This window comes from Salvelinus sp. IW2-2015, linkage group LG28 (genome assembly GCF_002910315.2).
Source record: "Salvelinus sp. IW2-2015 linkage group LG28, ASM291031v2, whole genome shotgun sequence".
NCBI lineage: Eukaryota > Metazoa > Chordata > Actinopteri > Salmoniformes > Salmonidae > Salvelinus > Salvelinus sp. IW2-2015.
Genome location: NC_036868.1, coordinates 18218962 through 18242200, shown reverse-complemented (window position 1 = coordinate 18242200; position 23239 = coordinate 18218962). Strand labels below are relative to the sequence as shown.

General features: G+C 43.4%; 1 protein-coding gene across 3 annotated transcripts in view; it reads right to left on the bottom strand.

The window, feature by feature from the left end:
• ppp1r13bb (protein phosphatase 1, regulatory subunit 13Bb) overlaps positions 1 to 23239 on the bottom strand; it is an 88357-nt gene that overhangs the window by 12204 nt on the left and 52914 nt on the right. The window contains exons 6-12 of one of the 3 annotated variants that reach the window (XM_023973787.2): positions 22050 to 22151; positions 14318 to 14492; positions 13466 to 13665; positions 11702 to 11866; positions 10967 to 11159; positions 1189 to 1310; positions 467 to 911 (exon numbers count right to left, since the gene is read on the bottom strand). In XM_023973787.2, coding sequence (XP_023829555.1) covers positions 467 to 911; positions 1189 to 1310; positions 10967 to 11159; positions 11702 to 11866; positions 13466 to 13665; positions 14318 to 14492; positions 22050 to 22151 — 1402 coding nt within the window. Of the gene's footprint in view, positions 1 to 466; positions 912 to 1188; positions 1311 to 10966; positions 11160 to 11701; positions 11867 to 13465; positions 13666 to 14317; positions 14493 to 17581; positions 17826 to 22049; positions 22152 to 23239 lie in introns of those variants that run through there. The other 2 variants (XM_070435942.1, XM_070435943.1) reach the window with 2 other exon arrangements.

Here is a 23239-nt window from a genome sequence, read left to right as displayed (position 1 = left end):
AAACAGACTTCCGTCTCCTTTGATTTTGAGTTAAGCCCCTGCACCCATTCCCTGTCCCTCCTTCATTTTACCCGGACACCAACCTGATCCAATACTTCCAAAACAAACCTTTCTTTCCTGTCAATGATCTGTAAGTGATTGGGTATGTGAAAGGATGGTGTTCACCATATTGCTTTCACTTAACCAACCTTGCCAAATCAGTTCCTCAAGGAAGAAAAGATGCATAGTACTGGTACAACATACAAGGGTGCGTCCCAATAATATCTTGTTTCTCCTGAAGTGTGCACTCGTTCTCTATTTCCCACAAATCTAATAGCATAGGATAGTGAGAGTTTCCGCCATCATTTGTATACCAGTCATTTCCTTTGAAATCAGTGAAGGGAAGTGAATAAGTGCACACTGGTCTAACGAAAGACAATTGGATTTGGAACATACTCATTCACTCCCAAACGGCCCCTGCTAGTACCTGCTTTGAGCGCAGGCTTGAGCGGGTAGCTCTTGGGCGCCGCCTGCTGGAGGTACATGTGGTAGATGGAGCTGGAGTTCATGGTGGCTGGGCCCTTGCGCGGCGACTGGGGCCGGGAGCCTCTGTCTGGGACGAAGGGGCGCACCGCCACAGCCAGGACAGGGTCAAGTCGATCCCCGGGAAGACCCGGTGGGAAGAGAGGTGAGTTGGGCTGGAAGGTCGGGCTGGGGGGCACCGATATGCGCTGCTGGATCTGCTGGGAGGAGGAGCCGGTGGAGGGGGGAACACGGGGCCAGACAGGGCCGGGGGGGTTGGGGAGCAGGCCTGGCCGGCGGTCCAGAGAGCTGGTGGAGCCGGCAGAAGTTAGGTGGGAGCCGTAGGGAGGCGGCTGGGGCTTGGAAGGGACCACCGGGGAGGAGATTGTCATCTTGTTGGAGTCCAGCACCTTGGTCGAGGCAAACAATTATTCAATATCATCAAATACCTCTCCAAACTAATTTGGGATGAAGCGCTGTCCCAACTATTTCAACTGGGAAATGTTGCATGCTGCGAGGGGTTGTTTTGAGGACAAAACAAATGTTGGCCCAACACTAAAAAAGCTAAGATACTCGATATTTACTATTCTGTTAGTCAGCACCCCTCCAATATTTTTGGGTGTGCGTCAACTCATGATTTTTATTAAAGCTTTACGAACAACAAACAATGTTAAAGCAATGCCTGACCTTGTCTGCAGGGGAGCCCGGAGGGGGAATCTTTCCCTGCGTGTCCAGCCCAGACTCCGGCCAGTCGGGGGGCTTGAGAGAGGCATTGCCCTTGCCAAGGGTGGGCCAGCCAGCGTCATTAGCTAAGGGTGGAGAGGGGAGAATGGGGTACGCTGAGTGTGGTCTAAGAGAGTTACCTGTGAGAATTTTGTTAAAGCAGAGACTGCTGTAGAACTCTCTAGATAGGGATACAGCACATCTGTATAGATCATTGTTTCCCAATCCTGGTCCCGAGAAGCCAAATGCACATTTTGCCCGGACCAGGATTGGGAAGGAGTATACTGGTATGAATGTTTGCCATGATGGGGTGAGTGTAAAAGATGATACTGCTACACTGGGCAGGCAAATGCAGTAGTGTGGAGAGTGTTCGTTTAGATGGGTGAACCGTAACAAGAGCTAGCTGGTACACTACAGAGTACAGACACTGTTCCTGGGTGAAAGGGAGACGTACTTAGGGTCCTGTTCAATGGAAACCAGTTACTAGTTGGTGGGGCAAGGAACAAAATACTTCTTGCTGTTTCACACAGTAAGCATGGTTTGACACTGCTGACATAAATCCAAATGTGGATTCAAATGCACATACACTATATATACACACAAAAGTATGTGGACACCCTTTTAAATGAGTAGATTTGTCTATTCCAGCCACATCCGCTGCTAACAGGTGTATAAAATCAAGCACACAGCCATGCAATCCCCATAAACAAACATTGGCAGTAGAATGGCCTTACTGAAGAGCTCAGTGACTTTCAATGTGGCACAGCCATAGGATGCCACCTTTCCAACAAGTCAGTTCATCAAATTTCTGTCCTGCTAAAGCTGCCCCGGTCAACAGTAAGTGCTGTTATTGTGAAGTGGAAACGTCTAGGAGCAACAACGGCTCAGCCGCGAAGTGGTAGGCCACACAAGCTCACAGAACAACACTGCAGAGCGCGTAGCGCATAAAAAAAAGTATGTCCTCGGTTGCAACACTCACTACCGAGTTCCAAACTGCCTCTGGAAGCAACGTCAGCACAACAACTGCTCCTCGGGAGCGTCATGAAATGGGTTTCCATGACCGAACAGCCTAAGATCGAACAAGCCTAAGATCACCATGCCAAGCTTTGGCTGGAGTGGTGTAAAGCTCTCCGTCTGGAGCAGTGGAAACGCGCTTCACCATCTGGCGGACAAATCTAGGTTTGGCGAATGCCAGCAGAACGCTACCTGCCCCAATGCATAGTTCCAACTGTACAGTGTGGTGGAGGAGGAATAATGGTCTGGGGCTATTTTCCATGGTTTGGGCTAGGCCCCTTAGTTTCAGTGAAGGGAAATGTTAGCACTACAGCATACAATGACATTGTAGACAATTCTGTGCTTCCAAATTTGTGTCAACAGTTTGGGGAAGGCCCTTTCCTGTTTCAACATGACAATGCCCCCCATGCACAAAGCGAGGTCCATACAGAAATGGTTTGTCGAGATCTGTGTGGAAGAACTTGACTGGCCTGCAGAGCCCTGCCCTCAACCCCATCGAACACCTTCAGGATGAATTGGAATACAGACTGCGAGCCAGGTCTAATCACCCAGCATCAGCACCCAGCCTCACTAATGCTGGTGGCTGAATGGAAGCAAGTCCCCGCAGCAATGTTCCAAAATCTAGTGGAAAGCCTTCCCAGAAGAGTGGATGCTGTTATTACAGCAAAGGGGTCCAACTCCATATTAATGCCTATGATTTTGGAATGAGAAGTTCGACGAGAAGGTGTCCACATACTTTTGGTTATGTAGTGTACTTACTAATGGTGACAATTTCATAGTGCAAAAGAATTGTGCAAAGTTTAAAACATACCATAAACCTCATTATGATGCAGCGTGATTTAATTTGAAACTTTTTCAACAATGTACGTTATAAAGAGGTGACTATTAATGTATTATGCAGTTCACTCAAATAATTGCCTCCCCATACATTGTTAAAAGAAAAAGTTTCAAATTAAATCATGCTGCCAGATTATGACGTTTAGTAATTTTTGCACTATGAAAATTTTGCCACAAGTATGCTCTATCATGCTGTCAGCAAAGATTAGGAAAGGGAAAAGGGAGGGAGGGAAAGAGACAAATAAATGTAAAAAATATATAGAACAATGAATCATTTCTGAAACAGTGCATTCAGAATGTATTCAGACCTTGACTTTCTTTACATTTTGTTAATTATAGCCTTATTCCAAAATGGATTAAATAGTTTCCCTCAATACTCCATGACAAAGCAAAAACTTTTGTAGAAAAAAAAAAAAGTAATAAGCAATTTACATTAGTATTCAGACTCTTTACTCAGTACTTTGTTGAAGCACCATTGGCAGTGATTACTGCCTCGGGTCTTCTTGGGTATGACGCTACAAGCTTGGCACAGCTGCCAAGTTTCTCCCATTCTTCTCTGCAGAACCTCTCAAGTTCGGTCAGGTTGGATGGGGGGAGTCACTGCAAGGCTATTTTCAGGTCTCTACAGAGATGTTTGATTGGGTTCAAGTCTGGGCTCTGACTGGGCCACTCAAGGACATTCAGAGACTTGTTCAGAAGTCACTCCTGTGTTGTCTTGGTTGTGTGCTTAGGGTCGTTGTCCTGTTGGAAGGTGAACCTTTGCCCCAGTCTGAAGTCCTGAGCAGGTGTTCATCAAGGATCCCCACAGCATGATGCTGCCACCACCATGCTTCACCGTAGGGATGGTGCAAGGTTTCCTCTAGACGTCCTGAATGCCAAGTGTCACGAGTTCAATCTTTTTTTTGTCTGACCAGAGAATCTTGTTTCTCATGGTCAGAGTCCTTTAGGTGCCTTTTGAAAAACTCCAAGCGGGCTGTCATGTGACTTTTACTGAGGAGTGTCTTTCGTCTGGCCACTACCATAAAGGCCTGATTGGTGGAGTGCTGCAGAGACGGCTGTCCTTCTGGAAGGTTCTCCCATCTCCACAGAGGAATTGTCAGATTGCTCAGTGTAGCTGGGTGGCCAGCTCTAGGAAGAGTCTTGGTGGTTTCAAACTTCTTTCATTTAAGAATGGAGGCCACTGCATTTTTGGGGACTGTCAATGCCGCAGACTTTTTGTAGTACCCTTCCCCAGATCTGTGCCTCGACACAATCCTGTCTCGGAGCTCTACGGACAATTCCTTCGCCCTCATGGCTTGATTTTTGCTCTAAAAACTTTGGGACCATATATAGACAGGTATGTGCCTTTTCAAATCATGTCCAATCAACTGAATTTACCATGATGGAATCCAATCAAGTTGTAGAAACATCTCAAGGATGATCAATGGTAACAGGATGCACCTGAGCGCAAATACGAGTCTCATAGCCAATGGTCTGAATACTTATTTAAATGTTTTATACATTTGCAAAAAAATCGAAAAACCTGTTTTTGCTTTGTCATTATGGGGTATTGTGTGTAGATTGATGAGGGAAAAAATGAATTAGAATAAGGCTGTAGCATAACAAAATGTGGGAAAAGTCAAGGGGTCTGAATACTTTCCAAATGCACTGTATCATGATTTGAAAATCCCCCTGAAGAGTGGGATTCAAAGGCCCCCCACCAGGTCCCTGGGTCGTATTCAAATTTGTCCAATAAGAAAAGCTTGTTTTGGTTTTCCGTTGCAAAACGTTTCGCTATGGTGTACACTAATAATTACGACCGTGATGTTAAGCCGTTTTGTCTCTCTTGTCATCCCCCAATTTCCACCAAACTTTCAAATGTAGCTTCTTCCACACAACTGGTGCCATTCAATTAAGTAGGAACTTGTCCTTCCTATGCTCAACTTTGAAACTGAAAATGCTAATTTAGTCAACAAACTTTGTTGTTATAAAAGTAATCAAATTACATTTTGTAATTCTAAAAGCTGGAGAACAGCAGTATTCATTCATCCAAATTCTTAAACCATAAATTTTAGGAAGCGCTAAAGATAGTTGAATATACATATCCTTGTCAGCCAGTCCAATTGTGACCATTTTAAACATACATGTCTTAAAGTCAGACTCAGTAAGTCTAGCTCATTAAGTCAAAAATAAAATGGCACATTTTATATTCTGGTTTAACATTTCACTAAATAGATAGTAAGTAAAGTAAGTAACCTTGCACAAGCCTTAGGCAGAACGGCTCATATCTTCTGTTTCTGTAATGTGAGTCAGCTTGATGTACAAGTACACCCCCTGGAAAGGACACTAGTCTATCGCGGTGCAAAATTGACAGGTTAAAGTTTAATTAGTGGGATTACTATTTGAATGCTCTATCACTGCTACTCGAGGGGGAAATGGTTAGGTGGGTTATGGAATGGTCAAAGATCAAAGCTCAAATTTACTGAGCTGGCTTCAGAGGTAAATTTGACGCCATTGATCCAGGTATGGAGAGCGGAGGAGCGCAGTGAACCTTCCCAGAGTAGCTAATTCTCGCTCGCTCGCTCAGGATCAGCAGTGCTTTGCTGTCTAACATCTTGAAAAAGGTTTGGTGTGAGTGCTTTCAAGGTTCTTTTTTTGTTTGCATTAGCACCAAATGGTCAGAGTGGTGTTCTTGAACAATCCACACCCCTGTGTAATGTGATAGGATGACTTTTTAGTTATTTTGATAGTGATTCCACAGTTGCTTAATTAAACATGATCTTATCTCTGTTGTTAACTTAATAGGAGCACGAGGTAGAATCAGATATTACTGTTAGATACAAGCCTACACAGACAACAGCCCTTGCAGGGTAATATTGATTGCTGTAATAGGAATGGTTCTAGTTGTCCATGTGTCTGAGTGTGCGCCACATTTGTGAGCTGTGACTAATAGGATCACTTAACAAAAAAACAGAATTATGTTCAGTAGTAGACTGTTGATAAATTGTGTCAAGATATTCGACTTGCCGCCTCATCAAAAATAAAATACACCTGCTAGCCAGCACCATGGAGAGCTGCACCGTTTAAGTTGACTAGTTTATTTTACAGTTGAAGTCGGAAGTTTACATACACCTTAGCCAACTACATTTAAACTCAGTTTCACAATTCCTGACATTTAATCCTAGTAAATAATCCCTGTTTTAGGTCAGTTAGGATCATCACTTTATTTTAAGAATGTGAAATGTCAGAATAATAGTAGAGAATTATTTCAGCTTTTATTTCTTTCATCACATTCCCAGTGGGTCAGAAGTTTACATACACTCAATTAGTATTTGGCAGCATTGCCTTTAAATTTTTAACTTGGGTCAAACGTTTTGGGTAGCCTCCCACAATAAGTTGGGTGAATTTTGGCCCATTCCTCCTGACAGAGCTGGTGTAACTGAGTCAGGTTTGTAGGCCTCCTTGCTCGCACACGCTTTTTCAGTTCTGCCCACACATTTTCTATGGGATTGAGGTTAGGGCTTTGTGATGACCACTCCAATACCTTGACTTTGTTTTCCTTAAGCCATTTTGCCACAACTTTGGAAGTATTGTCCATTTGGAACACCCATTTGCAACCAAGCTTTAACTTCCTGACGGATGTCTTGAGATGTTGCTTCAATATATCCACATCATTTTCCTGCCTCATGATGCCATCTATTTTGTGAAGTGCACCAGTCCCTCCTGCAGCAAAGCACCCCCACAACATGATGCTGCCACCCCCGTGCTTCACGGTTGGGATGGTGTTCTTCGGCTTGCAAGCCTCCCCCCCTTTCTCCTCCAAACATAACGATTGTCATTATGGCCAAACAGTTCTATTTTTGTTTCATCAGACCAGAGAACATTTCTCCAAAAAGTACAATCTTTGTCCCCATGTGCAGTTGCAAACCGTAGTCTGGCTTTTTATGGCGGTTTGGAGCAGTACTCCGCTTCATTGCTGAGCGGCCTTTCAGATTATGTCGATATAGGACTCGTTTTACTGTGGATATAGATACTTTTGTACCGGTTTCCTCCAGCATCTTCAAGGTCCTTTGCTGTTCTGGGATTGATTTGTACTTTTCGCACAAAAGTACGTTCATCTCTAGGAGACAGAACGTGTCTCCTTCCTGAGCGGTATGACGGCTGCGTGGTCCTATGGTGTTTATACTTGCATACTATTGTTTGTATAGATGAATGTGGTACCTTCAGGCGTTTGGAAATTGCTCCCAAGGATGAACCAGACTTGTGGAGGTCTACCACTTTTTTTTCTGTCTGGCTGATTTCTTTTGATTTTCCCATGATCTCAAGCAAAGAGGCACTGAGTTTGAAGGTAGGCCTTGAAATACATCCACAGGTACAACTCCAATTGACTCAAATTATGTCAATTAGCCTATCAGAAGCTTCTAAAGCCATGACATTTTCTGGAATTTTCCAAGCTGTTTAACTTCTTTGTGATAGGGGGCAGCATTTTCACTTTTGGATGAATTGCGTGCCCATAGTGAACTGCCTCCTACTCTGTCCCAGATGCTAATATATGCATATTATTATTACTATTGGATAGAAAACACGCTGAAGTTTCTAAAACTGTTTGAATGATGTCTGTGAGTATAACAGAACTCATATGGCAGGCAAAAACCTGAGAAAAAATCCAAACAGGAAGTGAGAATTCTGAGACTGGTCGATGTTAAAGTCATCGCCTATTCAATTCCCTGTAATATATGGATCTGTTTGCACTTCCTACGCCTTCCACTAGATGTCAACAGTCTGTAGAAAGCTGAACTCTAGTGTGATGTGGGGCCGGATGGGAGGTGTTTCAGTCATTGGTCTGGCAGATTGCCAGTTCTTGGTCACGCGCTTTCCTCATGATATCGCCATGCGTTCCATTACTTATAGAGACTGAAAAGAATTCTCCGGTTGGAACCTTATTGGATATAAATGATAACATCCTGAAAATTGATTCTCTACTAAGTTTGACCAGTTTATTCGACTTGTAATTGAAGTTTTCGTCCGACGTTTGCCTGCATCTGCGCGAGCGTTTGGACACGTGTACTACACATGCTAGCAAAAGTAGCTAATTGGACATAAGTAATGGACATTATCGAACAAAACAACGATTTATTGTGGAACTAGGATTCCTGGCAGTGCATTCTGATGAACATAATCAAAGGTAAGGGAATATTTATGATGTAATTTCGTATTTCTGTTGACTCCAACATGGTGGAGAAACGTTAAATCGGAGCGCCGTCTCAGATTATTGCATGGTGTGCTTTTTACGTAAAGTTGTTTTAATTTTTTTTTTTTTTTTTTTTAATCTGACACAGCGGTTGCATTAAGAACAAGTGTATCTTTAATTCTGTGTAAAACATGTATCTTTCATCAAAGTTTATGATGAGTATTTCTGTTATTTGACGTGGCTCTCTGCAATTACTCCGGATATTTTGGAGGCATTTCTGAACATGGCGCCAATGTAAACCGAGATTTGTGGATATAAATATGCACATTATCGAACAAAACATAAATGTATTGTGTAACATGATGTCCTATGAGTGTCATCTGATGAAGATCATCAAAGGTTAGTGATTAATTTTATCTTTATTTCTGCTTTTTGTGACTACTATATTTTGCTGGGAAAATGGCTGTGTTTCTGTAGCTATGTACTGAGCTAACATAATTGTTTGGTGTGCTTTCCCCGTAAATCGTTTTTGAAATCAGACATGTTGGCTGGATTCACAACATGTGTAGCTTTAATTTGGTGTCTTTCATGTGTGATTTCATGAAAGATGGATTTTTATTGTAATATATTTGAATTTGCCGCGCTACATTTTTTCTGGATTTTGGCCAAGTGGGACGCTACCGTCCCACCTATCCCAGAGAAGTTAAAGGCACAGTCAACTTCGTGTATGTCAACCTCTGACCCACTGGAATTGTGATAGTGAATTATAAGTGAAATAATCTGTCTGTAAACAATTGTTGAAAAAATTACTTGTGTCATGCACAAAGTAGATGTCCTAACCGACTTGCCAAAACTATAGTTTGTTAACAAGAAATTTGTGGAGTGGTTGAAAAACGAGTTTTAATGACTCCAACCTAAGTGTATGTAAACTTCTGACTTCAACTGTATGTTGTATTAGCCTATCGTCCTCGGTTTGTTTGTGTAACTAAGTGTGTAGCCCAGCAGGTCTATTGAATAGCCTACTATGTTTATGGTATTTCTTTTTCTGAGGAACCACTCCAAAAAACATTTTTTCTTATATTAGGTCCCTCAGCAGTTACGTTTTCAAGGTGGAGCACTTTCTGTAAATATTAAAAATAAATTACATGTTTGTTACATTATGTGTTGTGTAACTCATGACTTTATAAATGTGATAGCTCACATTATGTTTGATACAGAATAGTGAGTGCAGCAATCAGGATGGATTCACCAGACTAGCAAGAGTTTTAAGTGTCCTTAAAAAAATAAAACTTGACATTACGAGCTAGAGTTTCCGAATGTGTAAAGGCCAGTGTCTAAGTCACATGCTGAAGATCCTGCCCACTACTGCAGAGGTAAGGTTCAAAGGGCCGTCCGTCCCTCCCGCTTGACAACCGCTCCAGGGTGAAGTTTCCCCTTGGTACAGATCTAGAACCAGCATCCCCTCCTCCAATCCTATCCAGGATCAGTGTCTAGGGACTACTTCACCCTACGCAACCTGCCACACTCACGGGACATGCCGTCCGAGCCACCCGAGCGCGCCTCCGGAGTGGAAGGGGGCAGTGGGTCCACCACGATGTCTAAATCAGACACCTTCCACGGGCCGAGGGGCTTTCGCACTGTGTCCGCCCCTGGACGAACGTGGTAGATAGGGATAGGAGTAGGGGTGTCACCCCCCCAGTGGAACAAAGACAATCACAGGACACCACAGCACGGGACGGGAGGGAAAGAGAAGGAAAGAACGGAGGGAGGGAAACACAGGATACACCACAGAGTAAAAAAGGGGAGAGAAGAAGGTTAGAGGAGGAGAGAGATAGAAAGAAAAAAAGTAATAAAGGAGTATCAACTGTAAAGCCTGTAAGGAGAGAGACATGGGCTTCAGGATCACTGGCGATGGTGATCATGGGGGACCAGAGGATTTGAGACTGGGAGGCTGTTCTTCGGCCTCCTGATGGATACTGCCTGCTCTGGGCAAAGTTTAAATATTTAAGCCAGATGAAAAGTATCCTTTGTAGTGTTAAATTATGCTTCCCCATCAGATTTTTGGATGCAGTTTAATGGTAAAATAAAATATTTAACAGATCACATAAGTTAAAACAAAGATCCTGCTATATCCATGACATTCAGTAGAAATACTGTATCAGATTTACAGGGGAAATTACCATGCAAATGTGTAGTCCTAACTGTCTGATAAGGACCAGGGATGCAGCACTCTGTGTTTGCTGGTTTTTGGTATTTTAAATCAGTACCTGTTCTAAACCATGCATGCCTGGTGACGTGAATTCAACAATTGTGTTGCTGGGGGAAAACATGAGTACTACAGTTGTTCACGAGTGGCTAGGAAGCTCAATAATTAGTCTTCATGTGTCCCTCTCAAACACTATCAAATAAATCCATTGTCAAGTCATTATGGCTGTCTTGAAGTAGAGCCAAAGACAGAAAGAGTACAAACGTGAAGACATAGATAAAAGTTGAGAAAAAGAGATTGAATCATAGGAGAAAGCATGACAGAGCAACAAAGATAGGTGAGTAATATGTCAGGTTATTGGAAAACCAACCACACAGAGTGCTCCGAGGTGCCCCAATCCTAACCTTAAGCATTAGTGGGAATAATGCAAAACTGACTCAAGATCAGCATCTTGGGGCAACTACACCCTATACCATACCGGGTGAAGAGAGTCCATGATGGCAAGGTAGACCAACCTGATTTGGAGCGGGCATGATTGGCTGGGGGGTTGACACCCAGTGTCTGGGGTTTCATAGGTTCGGGGGGTCCAGTGTAGCCTCCCTCTTGTCTACCCGGCAGAGGGACCTGAATGTAGGGCCCCACGGCTGCCACCCGTCCCAGAGTCCCTGGGGCCGGCTGGGGAGAGGGAGGCCCGTTGGTCCTGTTTAGCTTTAGGGAGAAAGAGGGGACCACAGAGAGAAAGCGTTGTGTGGAGGGAAGGGAACGAGGGGACCACAGAAAAAAGGATGGGGAAAGCAAGGGGGGACCACAGAGAAAGGGAAGATGGAAGGAGAGATTAGGGTTAGTATCAATATGAAGTAATGGACCCCATCGTAAGTGTGTGTATTGATGTGTATTGAGTCTTGTTATTATTTTCTTGTATTCTGTTCTGTTTAAGGGAATACACTATCCTGGGTTCTAATCTGTTTCTGCTCTCTTGCCAACTGCTTAGGCATTGGCAATGAGAGACAGGGAGTTGGCATGATGCTGATAGCAAACAGATTGGCACTTTACCAGCTTTTGAATGTCCCAAAAGAGCCAACAGAAGTGAGCTTACCCATACATATGACAGGTGGGTAGGAGAGTGTTTGTGTCCGTGCTGTGCATTCCTAGCCCAGGTTTTTATTGTAAGAGGCTATATTAATGCATAAGTTTGCTGTGTGTTTTCCTTAGTGTGAGTTTGTTTGTGCATTGTCCGTTCCTAGCCTTACAGGTAAGTTCTCTTTTTGACGTGCCTCAGCTTTTTTCTTATAGAGGCGCTCCCGCAGCTCTCCGATGCGCTTGTCCATGAGGGTCACCTCCATGTTGCGTTTGTTGAGCAGATCCTTCTGCTGCTGCAGCTTACTGTTCTGATCCTGGTTCAGCTTGTTCCGGATCTGAGGGTGACACACACACACGCCAACAAACACACACAAACAAAAGCACACAGGTTCACACGCACATACACACAGAATAGAAAGACAAAGAGTTAGCACACAGGTATGAATATGGGAAGTAAAAATAGGCCCAGACTCACACACACGTGTGCACAAACATAACCCCAATAATACAAAAGTATATTTAGCATCTATTTCCATCTAGTTTGCTGTCCACAAGCAGCAGGCCGCAGAGTTGTTTCCCCATTGTGAAGTTTCACACAGAAGAAACGGCTAAGGAGATAGTCCTTTGCGTTTGTTTCGCCTACCAATCCAATGATTTTTAACGCACGGAAGGAGTGCACAAGTGCAAACTTGGGCCCAGATTTTCAAAACATTTAATCCATATCAAAATGATCCTGTGTTGTGTTAAATTATGCTCCCCTTCAGATGTGGTCCCTCTTTTTTTGATGCAATTATAACACTGGACCAAATCTCTAACATATCACATACAATACAACAAATCAAATCGCGTGCACATATTTTCCAGATGTTATTGCGGGTGTAACGAAATACTTATGTTCCTAGCTCCAACAGTGCAGTAATACCTAACAATACATGCAAATCCCCAAAATGAAAAGGTATTAAGAATATAGAAATATTAGAATGAGCAACTAGCTGGCTAGTAACAGTGACTGAAGTTCAGGACAGTGTATTGGGCGGAGGCCAGCTAGTGGTGACCATTTAACAGTCCGCATTCTAGATAGTAGCGGGGTGAACAGGCCGTGGCTCGGGTGGCTGAGGTCCTTGATAATCTTCTTGGCCTTCCTGTGACTCCGGGTGCTGTAGATGTCCTGGAGGGCAGCTTTGGGCTGACAGCACTACCTTTGGAGAGTCCTCGTTTACGGATGGTGCAGTTGCCGTACCAGGCGGTGACACAGCCCGACAAGATGCTCTCAATGATGCATCTGTAGAAATTTGTGAGGGTCTTAGGGGCCAAGCCACATTTCTTTAGCCCCCTGAGGTTGAAGAGGCACTGTTGTGCCTTCTTCACCACACTGTGTGGATAGACCATTTCAGGTTGTCAGTGATGTGTACACCAAGGAATTTGAAGCTTTTCACCCTCTCCACGTTGAGGGAGAGGTTATTTTCCTGGCAACACTCCACCAGTACCCTCAATTCCTCCTTGTAGGTGGTCTCGCCGTTGTTGGTAATCAGGCCTATCATTTGTGTCGCGTGGCTAGGCAGTCGTGGGTGAACAGGGAGAACAGGAATGGGCTAAGCACGCAACCTTGTGGGTCGCCCGTGATGAGGATCAGCATAGCAGAGGTATTGCTGCATCCCTTCACCACTTGGGGTCGGCCCGTCAGGAAGTCCAGGACCCAATTGCATAGGGCGGGGTTCAGACCCAGGGTCCCGAGCTTAGTGATGAGCTTGGAGGGCACTATAGTGCTGAAGGCTGAACAGTGAACCATTGACAATTGGGTAAAATGAAGGCGAACAACATTGAATGGGGGAAGAGAACTGATACAATACAGGATCATTTTGATCGGGATCAAAAGTTGGGCACTGGAGCAGAGGGTTTGTGATGGAACATTAGTTCAGAACACTAAACTCTACCTGCAGCTCCTGGTAGAGTTTGCGCAGCTCCAGGGCTGCAGTGCTGGTGACCTGTCCTCCCAGCGCAGACTGCAGGCCGTTGAGCTTTCCCCGCCGCAGGTCCTCCAGCTGCAGACTCAGCTGCTCTACCCGCAGCACAGCTGACTGCAGCTCCACCTGCTTTTCCTGGAACAGCCCACTCACCTGCTCAATCTCTGCCGCTTTAGGGGTGGAGGGAGGAGGATTTAGGATTTAGTTGAGTTTATCACACATATAGGTGGGGTTTCCCACAGCAGTTAAGTCTAATCCTTGACTTAAAAGCGTTTTTCAATGTACTTTTAAATCCAGGACTAGACTTAAACTGTGTCCGGGAAACCACCCCATCAAAAGACAACCTGATATATTTAAGCAACAAGGCCTGAGGAGGTGTGGTATGTGGCCAATATACCACGGTTAAGGGCTGTTCTTATGCACAACGCAACACAGAGCGCCTGGATACAGCCCTTGGCCGTGGTATATCAGCCATATATCACAAACCCCCGAGGTGCCTTATTGCTATTATAAAACTGGGTACCAATGTAATTAGAGTAGTAAAACTAAAATGTTTTGTCATACCCGTGGTATACGGTCTGATATACCACGTCTGTCAGCCAATCAGCATTCAGGGCTCGAACCACCCAATTTATAAAAAAATCATTGAGGATGACATAAAAGTTGAATTACTTATTTCCATTGTGGTCCATAGTACACACATTGTGGATAACATGGGACGCACATACACACACGTGGACACACAGTGTAGAGGTGAGTTGGGGTGAGGTGGATGGACACAGCGTACACGTGGTGGGTGTGTTTATACATGTGTAAACTTACACAGGTTGCCGTTGATAACTTTGCTGTAGTCCACCTGACCCCTCATGGCGCGGATCTTCTTAAGCTTGGCCTCCTGGCTCTCCACGCGCTCTTTGAGCCTCTGCAGCTTCTCGCTCTCAGACACCGACTGCTGCTGCCGCCGCTCCTGCTGCTTCAGGTAGCGCAGACGCTGCTCCTACAGATAGAGGGAGAGAAAGAAAATTAGAGAGAGAGAGACAAGGAAGGAGAAAAAGGGACAGGGAAGGAGAAAGCAAGAAGGGGAAATGGAAAGGGATGGAGAGGGGGGAAAAGAGTGATTAGAAATGGTCAACGGTCTTCAACCTGATGCATAGCGAACACATTTGAAGGTGTGAACATCATCTGCACGTGTGCATGGACAACACAGCAATCTGTAACAGCATGTGACATTCGTGGTTTAAGCCCATGTTACACTTCATACATACACTCCACCGGTCACACACACTTGTGTTGCACACTTTGATCACACATTGCTGGCACGCAAGCACACACAACAGTCCTCTCACAAGACCCTGATATACAGATGAGCTTCCATCTAATAGCTAAAAGTTCATCTATTCATCATTAATAATATAAACGGATGTCCATATAAGAAATACATTAGCGACTGGGTTTGAACTCTGAAGGAGGAAAGGAGGAGGAATGACTTCATCTCTGAGTTTCTCAACTGTGTGTTGCTCTAATTCAAGTTCCAAGAGAGGAGATGACAGGCCAATGTTTCCAAATGACTGCAGGGTTTCAAGTAGACCTACTTTTTAAAATAAAATCACTTCTCTGCCATTTGGCACAGAGGTTCCCTGCATGGCCAAATCGGTCAATCATGATGACGACCTAGTTTGGAGTCGAAACATTGTCCTTGTCTTAAAGACCTTGGGAACATCATACCAGTGTGAGGATTTATAGTTTTGTTCTACGTTACCCTTTCAGATCCAGCACCTGGGAAACATTTTTATTATTATGGGTGTGTACAGAAATATAGACTGCCTACATATTATCTCTTGGTCAATGCGTTCCTCTAATAAGGAGCCAAATCTACTAACAAGGTAAAGACTCTTTACAGACATTATAGCATTGGCTAAGCTAGCTTGAAGCTATTCCACAACGCTGGCTAGCAAGCCGCTGAGGCGAGCACTACAGCTAGCCTAATAGCTGGTGAATAATAGCTAATGTGGACCCACTCAAGACCAACAGAGAAATGCTCCGAATGTCATTCAGTGGAGGTAGGGTGAATTTGGCTGGCTGGACCACAAATGCAAATGGTTAAAATGAGAAAAAGAAAATGACAACCGCAAGAAGGCACACACAAAAACCTGCCTGCCTCACTCTCCACATAATGGAATTCAGCACCAAGTCTCTGCAATGGACAGCATTAATCATGTGCGCGCACACACACAGGCCAGCAGCATGACGGAACGTATGCTCCCTAGTCCCTACTGAATCCAGAAGTGTTTGGATGTGTTCCAAATGACCCTGTATTCCCTATAGTGCACCACTTTTTAAAAAAGGGCAAAAAAATGAATAAATGTTGTCACATACCCAACACTAACCGCTAGACTACGTGCCGCCCTAATGTGCACTACCTAGGGAATAGGGGTCCATTTAGGATGCAGCCCTTCACTGGCTAAGTGAATAGAAGCTATAAAATGGCCAGAGCTGCAGTGGCCTCACTGATACCCAACTACTCAGCCCCATGGCTCAGATGACTGAACAGTTTGAACAACTGTTGCAACTAATATTTCTAATGTCTTCCCAATGATATTTCACAAGATATAGGCTTAACTAAACATGTGATTATCGAGGTCATGACATTTAAATACTGGCATAAAAATTGTATTTCCACGGTCATAAAAAGTGCCATTGAAAATTATAAATGAATGTAATTTTTCTGTGTTGTGCTACATTTTGCAGGAAAACAGACTACTGCCAACTACTGCCAAATAATACCTGAAAACTGAAGAGATTCTACATTGACGTTGATATTTGTTGAATCGGGAGTTTAAGTGCTGGACTATAACAAAAGCATGTGACCCTTTGCTTTCCTGAAAGCCTGACATCAGACGTCTTCTTATGGATGGAAAATGGGCACCATCAAATTCAAGTCTGGACCTCAAAGCATGGGTTGAATATGGTTGAGGGAACAGAAACAAAAAACAAAAAACAACATTTGAGGAACAGAAGCGGGAAATAAAGTGATCTACAGTGCCTTTAGAAAGTATTCACACCCCTTGACTTATTCCCCCCAAAATGTTGTTCCAGCCTGAATAAAAAAGGGATTAAATTAATTTCTCACCCACACACAATACCCCATAATGACAAATTGAAAACATGTTTTTAGAAATGTTTGCTAATTTATTGAAAATGAAATACAAAAATCTAATTTACATAAGAATTCACATCCCTGAGTCAATACTTTGTAGGAGGACCTTAGACAGCTATTAGAGCTGTAAATCTGTAAGAGCTTTCCACACCTGGATTGTGCAACATTTGACAAATTATTATTTTCAAAATACTTAAAGCGCTATCAATTTTATTGTTGATCATTGCTAGACAACCGTTTTCAGGTCTTGCCATAGATTAAAGTAGACTACTCGAGCACTCAGGAACATTCACTGTCTTCTTGGTAAGCAACTCCAGTGTAGATTTGGCTTTGTATTTTAGTTACGGTCCTGCTGAAAGGTGAATTGACCTCCCAGTGTTTGGTGGAAAGCAGACTAAACCAGGTTTACCTCTAGGATTTTGCCTGTGCTTAGCTCCATTAAGTTTCTTTTTTTTATCCTGAAAAACTCCCTAGTCCTTAACGATTAAAAGCATACCCATAACATGTTGCAGCCACCACTATGCTTGAAAATATGGAGAGTGATACTCAGTAATGTGTTGTATTGGATTTGCCCTAAACATAACACTTTGTATTCAGGACAAAAAGTGAATTGCTTTGTCATATTTTTTGCAGTGTTACTTTAGTGCAATTTTGCCAACAGGATGCAATTTTTTGAATATTGTTATTCTGTACATGCTTCTTTCTTTTCACTGTCAGTAAGGTTACTATTATGGAGTAACTACAATATTCTTGATCCATCCTCAGCTTTCTCCTATCACAGTCATTAAACTTTGTAACTATTTTAAAGACACCATTGGCTTCATTGTGAAATAACTATGCAGTTTCCTTTCTCTCCCACAACTGAGTTTGGAAAGTTTTAAATGTTACATGCACAGGAATAGTGAAATGCTGCAGAAATGTTTTGGTACCTGTGCTTCGAAACAATCCTGTCTTGGAGTTCTACAGACAATTCATTCCACCTCATGGCTTGGTCTTTGCGCTGACATGCACTGTCAACTGTGGGACCTTATATAGGCAGGTGTGTGCCTTTCCAAATCATTTCCAATCAATTGAATTTACCACAGGTGGACTCCAATCAAGTTGTAGAAACATCTTGAGGATGATCAATGGAAACATGATGCACCTGAGCTTAATTTGGAGTGTCATAGCAAAGGGTCCGAATACTTACGTAAATAAGGTATGTTTAAACACTAAGAAATGTATCAAATTTTCGAAAAAAAAACGTTTTTTCCCTTGTCATTATGGGATATTGTGAGTAGATTGAGGGGAAAAAACTATTGAATCCATTTTAGAACAAAGCTATAACGTAACAAAATGTGGAAAAAGCCAAGGGGTTTGAATACTTTCCGAATGCACTGTACACAGCGCTCTTTCCATGACAGACTGACCAGGTGAATCCTGGTGAAAGCTATGTTCCCTTATTGATATCACTTGTTAAATCCACTTCAAATCAGTGTAGATGGAGAGGAGACAGGTTAAAGAAATATTTTTAAGCCTGGAGACAATTGAGACATGGATTGTGTATGCGTGTTAATGGGCAAGACAACATATGTAAGTGCCTTTGAATGGGGTATGCAAGTAGGTGCCAGGCGCACCAATTTGAGTGTCAAGAACTATAACGCTGCTGGGTTTTTCACACTCAACAGTTTCCCATGTGTATCAAGAACGGTCCACCACCCAAAGGACATCCAGCCAACTTGACAACTGTGGGAAGCATTGGAGTCAACATGGGCCAGCATCCCTGTGGACCGCTTCCGACACCTTGTAGAGTCCATGCGGCGACGAATTGAGGCTGTTCTGAGGGCAAAAGAGGGGTGTACAACTAAATATTAGGAAGTCATACACTATATACACACACAAAAGTATGTGGACACCCCTTCAAATAAGTGGAGTCGGCTATTTCAGCCACACCGGTTGCTGACAGGTGTATAAAACCGAGCACACCGCTATGCAATCTCCATAGACAAACATTCGCAGTAGAATGGCCTTACTGAATAGCTCAGTGACATTCAACGTGGCACAGTCATAGGATGCCACCTTTCCAACAAGTCAGTTCGTCAAATTTCTGCCCTGCTAGAGCGGCCCCGGTCAACTGTAAGTGCTGTTATTGTGAAGTGGAAACATCTAGGAGCAACAACGGCTCAGCCGCAAAGTGGTAGGCCTCACAAGCTCACAGAACGGTACCGCAGAGTGCTGAAGTGCGTAGCACATCTGTCCTTGATTGCAACACTCACTACTGAGTTCCAAACTGCCTCTGGAAGCAACTTCAACACAAGAACTGTTCATCGGGAGCTTCATGATATCGGTTTCCATGGCAGAGCAGCCACACACAAGCTGAAGATCACCATGCGCAATGCCAAGCGTCGGTTGGCGTGGTGTAAAGCTCACCGCCATTGGACTCTGGAGCAGTTAAAACGTGTTTTCTGGAGTGATGAATCACACTTCACCATCTGGCAGTTCAATGGACAAATCTGAGTTTGGCGGATGCCAGGAGAACGCCACCTACCCCAATGCGTAGGTCCAACTGTAAAGTTGGGTGGAGAAGGAATAATGGTCTTGGGCTGTTTTTCATGGTTCGTGCTAGGCCCCTTAGTTCCAGTGAAGGGACATTATACGCTACAGCATACAATGACATTCTAGACGATTCTGTGCTCCAACTTTGTGGCAACAGTTTGGGGAGGACCCTTTCCTGTTTCAGCATGACAACGTCGCCGTGCACAAAGTGAGGTCCATAGAGAAATGGTTTGTCGAGATTGGTGTGGAAGAACTTGACTGGCCTGCACAGAGCTGACCTCAAAACCATAGAACAACTTTGGGATGAATTGGAACGCCGACTGCGAGCCAGGCCTAATTGATGTGCCCTTGGAGAAAGGCACTTAACCCTAATTGTTCCAGAGTTGCCGCTAATAATGGCAGACCCTGGCCTTGACGGCACTCTACGAGGCGGTCTCAGGGAGAGCGGGATATGCAAAAAACACATTTTCAATACACACGTGTACGTGTGAAATAGATAAAAAAATAAGCACCCACCAAATTATTATAACACTAAAATAAAGTGCAATGTGCATGTGAAATCAATATGTGACCGTGGCTCAGACAGGCCTATGCTATAATGTTTTCTTACATAGAGAAATATGCGCACTTGTGTGACTCTCATAAAGGGGTAGCAAAGTGCTTCTCATTTCCCATTCCTGGGTAATGTGACGGGCTGTCACTTAAGAAGCTCTCTGTAGCCCTGGAAGTCCATCTATCCGTAGTAAGAGGTACACATGGTGAATTGGACAATTCATTGACAACTTCAGCTTGCGTGTACTACCTGTTTGCTTAAATGAGTGCCAGAGGACAAAGTTTGTAACATGGCTCGAGCACCTTTCACGAGATGCTGAAACTCCCTATTCTTCTCAACCACTGAGAATAGGGGCATATCTGTAGATATAGACATACCTATCGCTATTACACTTTCTTTGGTCCGGTCAGAATCCTCTGTGAAGGGCTGCCGCTTGAATGGAGAGGGGAGACGAAGTCGTGTTATTGTTTTTTTTGCGTTTGTCTTGCTCCGGGGGTAGGAATACTGGGGTGATGTCGGCATAAATGTGTCAACATGTTTGAGGTGTTGGCAGCTGCATAGGCTATTCTCGTTGAGCAGTGGCGACATACTCTTAAGGTCTATCGCCGTTGGCATCTACTGGGAAGTAAACATTTAAACGATGGAGAATCCTCCTGGTTTATCGATCCCACCACTCGCCATTGTACAGAACTAGTTCCCGGCTGCGCCTCACAAAAGGACAGTTTGAAATTAGCCAATTGAGATTAGAATTTTGATTACAACATGCGGACAGGTTCTAGTTATTTTAATGGAATAGCCTGAAAGGTTTTTTCAGCTGATTTACTCAAGAGGCATACAACGCAGCATAGGCACAGTGTTTTGTTTTTTTGTGTGTGTTTTTTAAATACCGGTATTCATTTGGATTTACAGTGCCGAACGAACCGAGGTCGCAGCACCAAACGGTTCAGTGCAAATGTGTACCGTTGCACCCCGAATTAAAACACTTTCAAAATGTTCTAGAGCATTCACTGATATCTATTAATTAAAATTATATGCAATTGGATTCTATAAATTGTGTTAACATCAGGAAATCTGATGTGAAACCTGCCCAGTACATTGCACTCTGTATGGAAATCCCTTAGGAGTGCATCACATCCAGAAAATAGGTACAGTTAACCCATTTTCACTAAATGCCTTCATAATGAGTGCACCAAACTTTACTTAAACCTAGAAAAAGTCTAAATAATAATGCTTAGCTATTGCTGATTTAACCATAGGGTCATAGACATTTATAGAGATCACAACATTGTATCTGTCCCATTATGGAGTCTGACTTCACAGGCACCATCATTTTGAAGTAGTCAATTTCCTTCTTCTACTACATCCATCAGTTGGTAAAAAACTTAAAGGGTGCATACTGCCACCTGGAGTGTGTTATTTGAACCAGTATAAAGTCAAGGTTGGCGATTTACTGCCACCTACAGGTATGGAATATTCACTCACGAGTATAATTGACTAATCCCTCCTGATGACCTGCAGAGAATAATGTGATCCTTCCTTAACCCATAGGTAGTCCCACCCGGTTGACTACTTAAAAATGGTTAAAGTCCTCAATGGCACAGCCTATGCTAAAACAGGCTTTTGGGCACTAGCGTCCTCTTCAACATCTCTATGCTATATTGCTATGCAACAGACTACAAGTGACAACTATAAAACCAATACACTACTAGATTTGAATCTCTTGCACTTGTATTATATCCCAGTATGACCAATTTCCCTAAAACAAGTAGCCTATGTAGTTCTACCATTTGTAACATTGTTGTTTCAATGATGAGTCTACGTAAATCATTAGCTATGGATGGCAAAATGTTTTTTAAGATGAGATCCACCCAATAGAATGTTCCATTGTTGTTTAATAGTCATTTTCAATGAGCATGTGAACATTCCAACTTGTCTCAACATTCCTTCAAATCAGCCTGCAAACATTCTATTGCTTAAACTCCCATACAACAAGATATAGAAAAGTGTAAAAAATATAAAAAGCTATTTTTTTGGAGAGGGTATCATATCTATTTGATCAGGGGCTTGTGGGGAACAATTTAATACTATCAAACCACCCCAAAGTGGACAAATCTCTAATCAAGGACAGATTTAGACCTGGGACACCAGGTGGGTGCAATTAATTATCAGGTAGAACAGAACCAGCAGCACTCTGGACCTCCAGACTGGGATTTGAATACCCCTGGAATACATTAGCTCTGACCCTCTTATAAAGCTTTTCTTCCAGTAAGTAAAGAAAATGATGTGTACACAAACACACCATAGGTTACCTTGGCAACAAGCATCTGTTGCTGGGCCTCGATCTGCTGCTGTTGCCGTGTGGCCATCTCCTGCAGCTCCGAGAGCGTGAGCTCCACGCGGGGGTTCCCCACCTACACACAAAGTGAGAGGGGAAAAGAGAACATAGAAAGTGAGAGAGGGGGAGAGAGAGAGAGAGAGCGAGAAAGGGAGAGAGGGAGAAAAAAAAAAGAGGGAGAGAAAGAAAGAAGGGAGTGGCAGAGAGAAAGAAGGGATAGGTGGAGAGCCAGAGAGCAGAAGGGAGTGGTAAAGAACGAGAGCGGGAGAGAAAAGGAGTGGTGGGAGAGAGAGAGATAAGGGAAAGAGAAAAAAAGGAAGTGAGAGGGAGAACAGGAGATAGACGTTAGTAGGGATGTTCTGATGTGTTATCCATTTGTTTATCTCCTCAGCCCTGAAGAGGAATTCTGCATCCCAAATGGCACCCTTTCCCCTATATCTCAGGGATCTAGTCAAAAGTAGTGCACTATAGGGATTAGGGTGCCATTTGGAATGAAGCCGAAGAGCCTGAGCACATTGGCTCAGCCAGAAAAAGAAAATGAGCTACAGCGGTCAGCAGCAGACCCATAATCTAGATAGAAAAAAACACACTAACTGCAGGGAGGACAATCAAAGCATAGAGATCGCCCAGTGCTGGGATGGTCATTATTTTAGTAGTGGGTGTACACAGTACAGCTTACAAACAATTAGCCCAGGGAAGCTTCTGCACACAAGTTTGTTTTGGGACACAGCAAAATATTGCCTGCGGGTATATCTATTTATTAATTATATTTATTTATATCTATCCATTAATTTATCTATTTACTCATTGCATTTTTTTTTACAGTTCAATGCTGGTTATATAATATATGTGGTCCTGTGTGGCTCAGTAGAGAATGGCGCTTGCAACTCCATGATTGCAAGTTTGATTCCCGCTGGCGCCATCCATATGAAAACGTATGCATGGACTACTGTAAGTGTTATATACTGCTAAATGGCATGTTGTAGATCGGGGTTCCCCAACTGGCGGCCCGTGAGCCAAATTCGGCCTGCGAGTGATTTTATTTAAATTGTTGGACATAAAAGACTAAAAACACCAGCAAATCAGCGCGAAGTTATTTTGATTTTGGAAATCCATAGAGCGATATACACTACATGACCAAAAGTATGTGGACATCTGCTCGTC